We start from the raw sequence: 12,892 nt of genomic DNA, 5'->3' as shown, positions 1-12,892 counted from the left end.
CCTAACAGTAAAATTATTTTCGTAGGGTAGATGGTCAGCACCTAAGCCAAGACAAGTAATTTGCGCCTCTAACCCACGGACATTTTAGTGCTCCCCTGAGTCCCTTTCACTCGTACAGTATTAAACCCCTTATGGTACATTTTAGGATGTACCACTCTTTTTCAGTGTTCTCATTTCTTTCCCTTCTACCTCTCCTCTCTATCCTAATTTCTTTTTTTTTTTCCCCATCCCTCTCTCTAGCCGTCTTTCTTGTTCTTTCGCTTATTCTTTCTCTCCCTTTTTCTTTGGTCCTCCCCCTCTTTTCCCCTCCCTTCCATATATTCTCCATTTTTATTCCTTCTGGGGGGGAGAATGGGATGAGTAGAAGTGCTTGGGGAGTTCTGATCGGCCAACTTAGGTGCTCTTGTTCAAGGTCAATCTGAGAACTGTAGGACTTTTATTGGCATCTCTAATCACAGGTAGTGTTACTCACTGTGTCTCCGACTCTGTGGCGTCTCGCAGCAGGGACACCTATGCCAAAATCAGGAGATCGGGTCTCCTTCAGCCCCTCCCATTTCACATTCCTCACCAGTCAGCTGATCTACTCTCTTCCCTCCAGCAATGCCGTGAACTGAATGGGCGGCTGCGAAGAGGCTGAGTGGGTGGCCATGGGCTCCAGCAACAGCCCAGCTGAGAGTGGCCACAGACTACAGGGACAGCCCTGCTGGGCAGCTGGGAAAAGGCTGGAAGAGCGGTGTGGGCTTCAGGAACAGCCCAGGATTTGGTGACCCCTGGCAAATCGTCATTTGACCCCCGAGGGGGTCCCGACCCCCAGGTTGAGAACTAATGTCTTAACTGCTACATCGGCTTTGTGGGCACTGACAGCTCATCACTACAGAGGTAAGTACAGCGCAGAGGAGTGTACGGTGGTATTTCACCTTTTCATTTTTTCTGAAAAGGTGAACCTGCACTTTAATAAGACTAAATAAGGAGCTGTATTGTGCAATAGCACACATCAATCCATCAGATTCAGTGTACTGCGGCCAGATAACTGGGAATCTGTTCCATTCGATGTACCCATTTTTTCAGTTTTGGATGGATTAAAGAAGAATTAGAAACTCTTGGTCTTACTAGGGCGAGCTACCTTCTTCAGTTTCTGAATTCTAACATGTCCATTAAATTCATCCAATAAAGGCAAATAGACTGTGCACTTTACAAATGTAGATGCAGTGTGCAGGGGGATTTTCTCCAAAGCTTAGTAAATGAGGTGAAGCTTCACTTTGCACAATCAAATACAGAATACCCAATCACAAGCAAAATAAAAGAAAAAACAGCATTTTTGCTTGCACATGATTGGATGATAGAATCCAACAGAGCTTCCTCTCATTTACTAAGCTCTGGAGCAACTGCACTTGCAAAGTGCATAGTTTGTTTGCCTTTTAGTAAATGAACCCCAGTGTGTCTTCCTCTCCCAAGTATAGGCACATATAACAATGATAACAAAAAATACATTCTAATTATTACCCACTCTATTTTAAACTTTGGTTGAAGTTGCTGTTTACATTATACAGAATGTAAAAGTAAAATTGACAAATCTTACATTATATATAATAAAATATGAACGATTAATATACTCAAAGAAAAAAAAAGAAGGGAAAAAGGAAAAAAAAAAAAAAATATATATATATATATATATATATATATATATATATATATCTCAAAGAGAAAAGTAACAAAGGAGAAGAAATACACTAATGATGCGAAACCAAAATTAGAGACGCTAAGGGCTGGCAAACAGAACGTGAGAGTATAAACGCACACTCTATGAGGTTGGAGTCTGAAGTGTTATAAAAAAAAAAAAAAGAATGTAAAAGTAACATTTAAAGAAGACAATAGGAAAGGAAGCTGCTCTACATTTAAAAGCCTTGTATGAATTTATTAGAATGAGAATGTACACGGGCTAAAAAAAAGTTGTCTGACTTAATCAGAACTGTTTTTGATTAATTTTTTACAAGACTTTCATATGGTGTATTATAATAAACAGTACAAAAATAATATGAAGAATCTGGTACATTTGCTTAACCACTTCCCGACCGCCGCATGTACATTTACGTCGGCAGAATGGCATGGACAGGCACATCAACATACCTGTACGTGCCTGCCTAGACGTGGGTCGGGACCCCCCCCCTCTACATGCGGCGGTCGGGTTCCCTCGGGGAGCGATCCGGGACGACGGCGCGGCTATTTGTTTATAGCCGCTCCGTCGCGATCGCTCCCCGGAGCTGAAGAGCGGGGAGAGCCGTATGTAAACACTGCTTCCCCGTGCTTCACTATGGCGCTGCATCGATCGGGTGATCCCTTATATAGGGAGACTCGATCGATGACGTCATTCCTACAGCCACACCCCCCTACAGTTGTAAACACACACTAGGAGAACACTAAATCCTACAGCGCCCCCTGTGGTTAACTCCCAAACTGCAACTGTCATTTTCACAATAAACAATGCAATTTAAATGCATTTGTTGCTGTGAAAATGACAATGGTCCCAAAAATGTGTCAAAATTGTCCGAAGTGTCCGCCATAATGTCGCAGTCATGAAAAAAATCGCTGATCGCCGCCATTAGTAGTAAAAAAAAAAAAATTAATATAAAATGCAATAAAACTATACCCTATTTTGTAAACACTATAAATTTTGCGCAAACCAACCGATAAACGCTTATTGCGATTTTTTTTTTACCAAAAATATGTAGAAGAATACGTATCGGCCTAAACTGAGGAAAAAACATTTTTTATATATGTTTTTGGGGGATATTTATTATAGCAAAAAGTAAAAAATATTGCATTTTTTTCATAATTGTCGCTCTAATTTTGTTTATAGCGCTAAAAATAAAAACCGCAGAGGTGATCAAATACCACCAAAAGAAAGCTCTATCTGTGGGGAAAAAAGGACGCCAATTTTGTTTGGGAGCCACGTCGCACGACCGCGCAATTGTCTGTTAAAGCGACACAGTGCCGAATTGTAAAAACCCCTTGGGTCATGTAGCAGCATATTGGTCCGGTCCTTAAGTGGTTAAAGAGTTTAATGAACTTGAGTGCAGATTGTCCACAAGTTGTTGCTGCTGCTCTAGCCTTCTCATTTTTCACAGAAAATTTGGGGATATTCCTGTTTGTGCAGTTTTTATGAAGCCAATCAAACAGTGAAGCTTGCAAATAATAGGTATAATAGAACACCTATGGACTCCATAATGTCACTGTGGATGGACTAAGTTCTCCATCCAGGGCAGATCACTTGCACATTATCTCTTCATAGCAATTGTGACTGGCTGTGCTTAGCTGCGGGAGCTTGCAGCCTCCCATTACATAAAACCATAAATACTCACGCTATGTTGTGAATGTGAAAGGCATATATGTGATAACGACCCGCAGCTGTCCACAAGGTGCTAAAACCTCAAAAATGGCAAACAAAAATCAATACACCACTTAGAGCCGGTTCACACTCCCGCAGCACGACTCCGGGGGCGGCTCTGCAAGTCGTCCTGAGGACGACTTCAGAGGCGACCAGCAAAATGACTTCTGTATAGAAGTCAATGCAGGTCGCCTCGAGACGCCCCCGAAGTCGTACAGGAACCTCTTTCTAAGTCGGAGCGACTTGCGTCGCTCCTATTAGAACGGTTCCATAGCATTGAATGGGACGAGTCGCTCCAGTGTGAACCGGCTCTTACAGTTGTAATATATTAGTGATAAACAACAATAAAGAATTGTCAATATGTAACACAGTCTCTAGCACAATGGGCCAAATCCTCAAAAGTGATACGCAGGCGGAACTGCTGTTCAGCCTGCGTATCCCTGTGCCTATCTTTGGAACTGATCCTCAGAAGCAGTTTTCCAAAGATAGGCAGAAGATCCGACATCTGTAAGAGACTTACACTGTCGGATCTTAGGATGCAGTACCGTATCCGCCGCTGGGGGCATTTTGAGTCGAAATGCCGCTTTGCGTATGCAAATGAGGACTTACGGAGATCCACAAAGCTTTTCAGCTTTGTGTTTTCTGCGTAAGTTTACGTTTGCATACGTAAAATTAGTTCTGCTTTTACAAAGTGTAAACTAGTAACACCTTGTAAAAACAGATCTTTTTTTTAGATCGCCGCGTTTTTTTTTAAATTTTGATTTTTTTTTCCCGGCGCGTAACTTTTTTTTTACCCGACGCAACTTTATTGTCCCGTCGCAATCCACAAAGCCCGACGTAACGTAATTTCGCGCGCTGCTTGTCGGGAAAATGACGTCACGAGCATGCGCAGTACGGCCGGCGCGGGAGCGCGCCTCATTTAAATTGTCATCGCCCCCTGCAGAAGAGGACCGCCTTGCGCCGGAGACATTTAAGTTACACGGCCTGAAATTTCTAGGTAAGCCCGCATTCACACCTAGGCGTTTTTACGCCTGTAGCGCTACGCCGCTGCCGCCAGAGGGCTGAAAACAGATGTCCCTCTATGGAGATGGTTCACATCTCCACGCCAAACGCCTGTCGCCTGCCGCGTGAAAAAAGGTCCCGAACCTTTTTTTCAGGCGTCTTCGAGCGTTCGGCTAGGAGATGGGAATCATCTCCATAGAGGGGGTCATCTTGGGGCACATCTAGGCGGACAATACCGGCGTTTTGTCGCCGCAAATCGCGGTACAAAATGCCGCCATTTTTACCGCGATTTGCGGCGACAAAACGCTGCGATTTCGTCCGCCTAGATGTGAATGCAGCCTAAGTGCTTTGTGGATCGGGCACTTAGGTAGAAATTTTAAGTCAGTGTAACTTAAATGGGAAAAGTTAAGTTAGGCAGGAAATTTGAGGATTTGGCCCAATGTTTCTGAACTCCAGTCCTAAAGGCGCCCCAACAGGTCATGTTTTCAGGATTTTCCTCATATGAAACAGCTGTGGTTATTACTAAGGCAGAGAAACTGATCAAATCACCTGTGCAAATTAATGGAAAACCTGAAAACATGACCTGTTGGGGCGCCTTGAGGACTGGAGTTGAGAAACACTGCTCTAGCAACATGCTAAGGTGCTTTAAATAAGTAGAAAGTGCTGAAGTGCTTCATATGATATTGCGGTGCCGTGTACTACAACTCCCTTGTTGCCCTGAATGCGTATTTGTACTTTGGATTTTAGTTGGACGGACTTGCGTACACAAGATCGGGAAAAAAACGACGTAACAGATTTATTACCCAACAGTTGGTGAGCATGAACAGCCAACATTTGTTGTCGTTAAATGAGTTGTAAAGGTTTGTTTCTTATTTTCTAAATAGACCGATCTGTGTTCCTCTGTACTGGGAACACACATTGGTCTCTTCTCCTCTGACAGGACGTGGATCTGTGTGTTTACATACACGGATCCATGGTCCTGCTGTGTTCACGGGTAATCACGTGTGCGCGCGCCCCCTAGACGGCCAGGACGTCATATGACGATAGCCCGGTATTGAAGTGGTTAAAAGAACCTATTTAGAAAATAAAAAACGAATTTAACGACAATAAATGTTGGCTGTTCATGCTCACCAACTGTTGGGTAATAAATCTGTTACGTCCAACTAAAATCCAAAGTACAAATACGCATGCTCGGAAACCAATGCTAAACATCAGACAACAATAGCAGAAGTTGCCCAAAGGGTGGCGGTAAACATTCACCAAACCACGTGGTTTGGTGAATGTTGGCTGAAAATGTTGGTCTGTGTGTATGCACTGCGTCGCTTTAACTGACAATTGCGCGGTCTTGCGACGTGGCTCCCAAACAAAATTGGCGTCCTTTTTTTCCCCACAAATCTATTTTTTTCTCTTACACTCCACGGCTCTTTCCTCTTGCTCCCCTAAGGGCTGGATACCCTTTCCTTTCACCGCCCTCTCTTCTCTTTCCTCTCTCTTCCTCACCAAGGAGCTTAGACGCTCACTTCACAGTGGGCATTTGGCGCAAGTAACATCTCACCAGCGGCGCTTAGACGCTCACTTCACAGTGGGCATTTGGCGCTTAACTAAGCTCAAAAATCAATCAATCAACAAGTTCACGGCCACCGCCCTTTAGACCAAAATCCACGGAAACGTTTGCTGAAAGTCCGATCGTGTGAACGAGGCTTAATGCTTTGTCCTTGGCAAGATGGAATCCAACGACAAATCCCTTTGTTGTGACTCAGATTTCATGAACTGATACTGAAATGCATTCATTGCATCCTTGCATACATCCTGTATTTGTAAGACTTTCTGAAATGGTAGCATGGTCCTCCAAGCTTGGGAGACATTTAACGCATCCCGCGAGGTGATCTCAAAGGCTTCCTTTCGGGTAGGTAGTCCTTGACCATGTGTAACATTAGAAATCCATTCACTTACCTGTTCAGTCATTTCTAAATTTACAAACTTATACATCTCTTGTACTTTTCCTAAAGGATCTTGTACCAAGTCCTCATATCTAACCATCATATATCTTCCATTGAGAAATGTAGGCGGGTCTTTGGTAGCCATCTTGTACATGTTAGCATGACTTTGGCAGATTTCTCGTAATACAAGGAATTGCGTATCGTTTATTTTTCTTCCTTTCGTGTTGAGGACATGGCCGTTGTCAACAGCTAGTGCTCTAAAGGTTTGATTGCGGGACTTTGCGACAGCCCGCGGGTCACGTACTAAATGAAGAACCTTGAGGTTTAATGAAGGGTCTTTTAGAAGAGGATAGATCACACTGAGGTCAAAAATTCGAACCTCCTTTACAACAATGTGACTGTACCTGTTGCAGGCGTCTTCCGTTTTACTAATTGAATCATTTCCACAAAGTTGTTTACATGCTGTCACATTAACGTATTTATCACGAGAAAGATAATTGCATGCTGGTGGTGTACACAAGGCTCTATTATTGTACCACAGAAAAAGGTCAGAAACATTCATATTTGTCACGTAGGTGTCAAACGCAGACATGTCACATTTGAAGATCGATCGGATTAATTCAATCACTGGCACGTGAAGATCATGTGCACTGGAGTAAGGCTTAGACTTCCATACGTGCCAAGCTGGCTCCATCAGGTAGAAGACATCGGGGTGCTGGCTAAAAAACTGACCAACCAGAGATGAACCTGACCTCCATGTAGAAATAATCAGCAGATGGACTTTCTCTTTTTTTCGTATATGCTTTACTTTTTGCTGATGTAGTAACAATAATAATAATATATGAACAAAAGTCAGCACAGCCAGCACACAGCCAATAAATCTCATTCTGACCATGACGCCTGAGGTTCGGTCCACTGTTAAGTTAAAGGAAAGGGAATCAGTATGCCTTCTTTGGTAAAAAAAAAAAATGTAATAAAAAAAATCATTAAAGTGGTATTACACCCAAAAGAAAAAACATTTTGAAGCTTACCATTGTTAAAGATTAATTTCCTGACACAAGACAGGGTAAACCTGCACTGCTTTACCGGCTCAGACACTATAGCAAGAAATGCACACACACTGCTTTCCTTGGTTGCCAGAGTAGAAAGAGAGAGAGGAGGTCCTCTCACTATAGTTTTATTAGCCACATGAAATCACAAGACATATGCATGCTGATTGGTTCACATTATACATCCACACCCACTCTACCCTCCCAATCACCCACTGCCCCACCCCTCACCCTCCCATTCACACGCCCCCCTGTGAGCACATGTCTAAGTCTTTGTTTAATACTAAAACACAGGGGTTCCTTGGTCAGCTTTGTAAGGGTTCTCTCCTCAAACCCATGTAAAAAAAGAGAGTAGGAGGAGAAGTTCATATTTAGCATAAACAGTTCTTGTTACAAGATTCAGATAGGTAGATTCAGTAAGAGTTAGGCCGACTTATCAGTAGATAAGCCGGCCTAACTCAGAATCTACGCCAACGTATGTTTAAGCGTGTGCTCAAACAGAGATACGCTTAAACATATCTAAGATAGGACGGCTTGCGCCGTCCTATCTTAGATTGCAATTTTTCGGAAGGCCGCTAGGTGGCGCTTCCATTGCGGTCGGCGTAGATTATGTAAATGAGTTTGTACGCCGATTCACGAACGTACGCCCGGCCGCCGCAGTCGATTTACGCCGTTTCCGTAAGGCCTTAGGAGGCCTAAAGTTATTCCACCTATTAGGTGGAATAACAATGTTAAAGTATGGCCGCCGTTCCCGCCGCGAGGTTCGAATTTTTTACGTTGTTTGCGTAAGTCGTCCGCGAATCGGGAGTTACGTCATTTACGTCCACGTCGAAATCAATAGGCCCGTACGGAGCCGCAATGCGCACTGGGAAATGTAGGCGCCCGGCGCATGCGCAGTAGCCGAAAAACGTCAAAAACCTGAGGTCAAGCCTCATTGCCATTAAACACGCCCCCCTCCAACCCATTTGAATTAGGCGCCCTTACGCCCGCCGCGTTTACACTACGCCGCCCTAAGTAAGGGGGCAAGTACTTTGTGAATCATGTACTTGCCTCTCTTACTTAAGGCGGCGTAGTGTATACCCGCTACGCCGCCGCAAATTAGCGCGCCCCTACCTGAATCTACCCAAAAGTACCTTCAGTCATCCAAAAGGCAGGGGTTTCCTTTCAAAAGTCACACAAGCTCCGAGTGAGGGGAAGGGGGAGGGGTCCTTGCGCAAGTCCATATCTGTTCTTGATAATAGTCCTTTTGTATCTCCATTTCAAATGGTAACTTTTACAACATAATATCTGCATTGCAACACATACCCATACATACATATGCATAATGCGTATAAAAACAAATAAACAGCATAAGGAATATAGGAAAGAGAAAACATTTCAGTGATTCTAACACTAACTAAGTAATATATTCATTTTATTTTTACGTCCACCACACCTGTTCTTATGCCGTGTACACACGATAATTTTTCGGGTTGTAAAAAACAAAGTTTTTCAGGCTCTAGAAAAAAAGTTTTTTTCAACTTGATCATTAAAACGACATTTCCTACACACGATCGTGAAAAAAAAATGCTCTAGCAATCAAACGCAGATAAGTCTGTACCCATCAATTGCTCACACTGTGCCCATCAATTGCCGCTACTGTGCCCATCAATTGCCGCTACTGTGCCCATCAATTGCTGCTACTGTGCCCATAAATTGCCACTGCTGTGCCCATCATCTTCCGCCAGTGTGCCCATCACCTGCCGCTACTGTGCCCACCAATTGCCGCTACTGTGCCCATCAAATACTGCCACTGCATCCCCGCACACCCGGCTCGGTGGAGCAGCGGGTCACTTCTGGCGCTGTCCTATGCGCTCCTCGATGTCTTCTCCCATCCTCTCTTCCCGTCCTCTGCTATGATTGGATGCCTGATAGGCGATGTCCAATCACAGCGGCAACCAATCTCTTTCCTAACAACGCTGAGTGAACAGCGAGCACCCAGCATGGCGCCAAGTGTTACGGCTCTAATCAAGTGCTTCCAAAAAATACCCCACCGCTCTAATTCCGGTGCCCGAAAAGGGGTCGGGCACATGAATAGGGGGTGGCCGTGGCAGCTGTGATCATAGATAGATTCATGCAATGCATGAATCTAGCTATGGTGAGAAAGAGGTGACAGGAGAGAGGGGGTGGTGCCCGTGCGCCCTTTATGGACGCACCGCCACAGATTTCAGCTTCCTCAAGGCTTATTGCTTTATAACATAAGGGAAAAAAGGAAAGCACACAACTAGTGCAGAAGAACACTTCATTAAACTGAAAACATAAATAAATCAAATGCACTCACATTAACCAGATCAGGTGTGCGTCTTTAAACATTCCACATAGATCACAGAAAAATCCTGGCCAGGGATACACCAAGTTTCATAACAGCTTCTCTCGCTCACTGCAGGCAGGCAGGAGAAAGGATCGCATGCACCCTTGGCTGAGGTCTGCTCCGCAGCGGAGCTCACAGAGCACTGCAAGCATGTGTATGCGTGCTGGATGCTTCCTGATCAAGCTTCCTGGGTTGCCATGAGGATGCATGTCTCGGGGGTGTCCCCCTTTCTCAAGGGAAAAACAGCTCTCTTCTTATTACTTTATCATTTAAATCCCGGGCTTTTTCTATCCAAATCCTCTTGAGTCCCAGAGGTTTTCTTTTTGTTTCCATGATGCATCAGTTCTGTACATTATACCCTTTAATATTTTTGTCTACCCTAACATATTATACATGTTTTCTATTATTATTATTTATTTATTTTTAATGATTAGGTTTTAATTTGGTAGCAGATTTGGATACATAGTAAAAAATTAATTTCTGGAAATTTTTCCCACACAACGTTTACGGAATTTGTGCACCGATATACAGCAGGTAAAATAAGTATTGAACGTGTAGCACCCTGGTGTTTAGGCAGGGTTGCTCCTAGACTTACCTGCCAGGTATAGCTACCTTGGCTAATTGTTGAGGATCATTTGAGTTTATAATAAGTCTGTAATTTCTGCACTTCTCTCCTTTGCCGCTAGGTGGCCAGGCACTTGGTATTAGATAAGATAAGGGCAATGCAAGGCCAGATTATGGCCCAGATCCACGAAGAACTTACGGCGGCGTATCTATTGATACGCCGTGTAAGATCTACGATGCGCCGGCGTATCTTTGTTTTGTATTCACAAAACAAGATACGCCTGAATGTGGGCTAGATCCGACTGACGTACGTCTTAGTACGCCGTCGGATCTTAGGTGCATATTTACGCTGGCGCTGGCGCTTCTGTTGATTTCTGCGTAGAGTATGCAAATTAGCTAGATACACTGATTCTCAGAACGTACGTCCGCCCGGCGCATTTTTTTACGTCGTTTGCATAAAGCTTCTTCCAGCGTATAGTTACCCCTGCTCTCTGAGGCGTACGCAATGTTAAGTATGGACGTCGGGCCAGCGTCTAATTTTCCGTCGTTTACGTTGTTTGCGTAAAACGATCGCGAATAGGGCTTTGCGTAAATTCTAGGCATTAAGCGGGCGTAATTTGATTTGAAAATTCGACGTGATACTGAACATGCGCCTTTCGAAAAATGAATCATTTACATGGGGTCATGCTTAGTTTACATAAAACACGCCCCCCTGTTCCTCATTTGATTTTGGCGCGTTTACGCCGGAACATTTACGATACGCCCCGGTAACTTTAGACGCAAGTGCTTTGTGAATACAGCACTTGCCTCTCAAAGTTGCGGCGGCGTAGCGTAACTACGATACGCTACGCCCATTTAAAGTTACGCCTATCTACGTGGATCTGGCCCTCCGAGTATATGGGGTATCTCAGCCAATGGGCACTGGTACTGCCTATAAGAGTACCAGTACCAGCCGTTCTACTCTAATAAAGTAGAATGGCTAGTGGCTAGTGAAGGGGGAGAGGGGTCTTGGGTGGCTGGGTGCGGGAGTTGTCCAGCCGCCATGGGAGTGACCTGTCAAAGTGGGCCAGTCTGGATGAAGTCCAGGGCCAAATTTCTGTCCCAGTCCAGCCCTGCTGGTAATAAGGTGAAAGGTCCCTTAGTGGCGACAGCTTCCCCTCTACCTCCGACCACTAACAGATTCTCCGGCAGCCAGAACCGGCAACTCTGGTTTGACTGCAAGATGTAATCCCGACCTTGCGCTACTCTCTTGATTTTGAATAGGCCCTCAGACAGCCCATCAGCCAGCTGCTCCTAAGATAGGCCCAATCTCCGGTCTAGCAGCCCGGGGGAATACGACACACGTCCACCCAGACAGCCGTCCAGGTGGCACTGAACCCAGATCACCTGACTACACCCGAATATATAGGCGCTCCCAGCAGGTCATGGGATTCAAAGAAACCCTTGCACATTGGCTGAGATATACCCATAACTTGACCTTGCGTTGCCCTTCTCATATCTAGCACCACCAAGTGCCCGGCCACCTAGTGGTAGTAGAGACAAGTGCAACCAGGAAGGAATCAATAGATCTCTAACAATTAACCAGGATAACTACTTCTGGCAAGTAAATTTGTGAGGAGCATCCCTGCCTAAACTCCAGGGTACAACATCTGCTAAAACCTGCTTCATGTTTGTCGTAAATGTCAGCTCACCCGTTTGCAGAATTCAGGAATTATATTGTCCAGAGCAGAAAATTGTTCTACTTGGAATCTTCCATCTGATCAGCAGAAAGTACAATTAATGTTATTACCAGGACTGTCATACACATCTATAAATATAGAATACAAACATGTGACATCGTATACCTTGGGAAAAATAACAGCTCAAGGTGATAGTGTCACATGACAACCACAAAAGTGTCTGGGGATTTAAAGGTTGCTTTCAGAATGGAACTGGAATCACAATAGGTGCCAACAAATCATTCACATTCTGCACTCTGAAGAACCAAACAGAGAAAATCTATAGATTAATACAACGTACCGTATTTGCCGGCGTATAAGACGACTGGGCGTATAAGACAACCCCCTAATTTTCCAGGAAAAATGTTGGTTTTGGGATATACTCGCCATATAAGACTACCCCCTTCCTACTAGTCTTTCTGGAAGCTGAGGGGTAGCCAGAACAACCGCTGACAGAAACAGGCTTTTTTCAAATCTCATCTCATTACATTACATGCCCCCACTGTGCCATCACTTGCCCCCACTGTGCCATCACTTGCCCCCACTGTGCCATCACTTGTCCACACTGTGCCATCACTTGCCCCCGCTGTGCCATCACTTGCCCCCACTGTGCCATCACTTGCCCCCACTGTGCCATCACTTGCCCCCACTGTGCCATCACTTGCCCCCACTGTGCCATCACTTTCCCCCCACTGTGCCAACAGTACCATCACTCACATTTGCTGATTTGACTTCCAGGCCGGTGACAGTCTCCGTCTGCTGCGAGCGTCCATGATTTGAATGCCGCGCCTTCTTCTCAGCGTGTCCTGTCCTATCACGGACGTCCTCTCGTCCTAGGATGAGAAGGCATCTGTGATAGGCGGAACAGAGGTGCTGCTGGGAAG

At 44.7% G+C, this 12,892-nt stretch overlaps 1 protein-coding gene across 1 annotated transcript; it reads right to left on the bottom strand.

Annotated features, from left to right (window-relative positions):
* Nucleotides 1–6,033: 6,033 nt before the first annotated feature.
* On the bottom strand, nt 6,034–7,236 carry LOC120916975 (carbohydrate sulfotransferase 5-like). Its single transcript, XM_040327924.1, has one exon. The coding sequence runs from the start codon at nt 7,220–7,222 to the stop codon at nt 6,089–6,091; it is 1,134 nt and encodes a 377-aa protein (XP_040183858.1). The 5' UTR covers nt 7,223–7,236; the 3' UTR covers nt 6,034–6,088.
* Between the last annotated feature and the right edge of the window lie 5,656 nt (nt 7,237–12,892).

Source organism: Rana temporaria, chromosome 11, assembly GCF_905171775.1.
Source record: "Rana temporaria chromosome 11, aRanTem1.1, whole genome shotgun sequence".
NCBI classification, from domain to species: Eukaryota; Metazoa; Chordata; class Amphibia; order Anura; family Ranidae; genus Rana; species Rana temporaria.
Note: the sequence above shows the minus strand (reverse complement) of the source record. Positions and strands in the feature narration are given on the sequence as shown.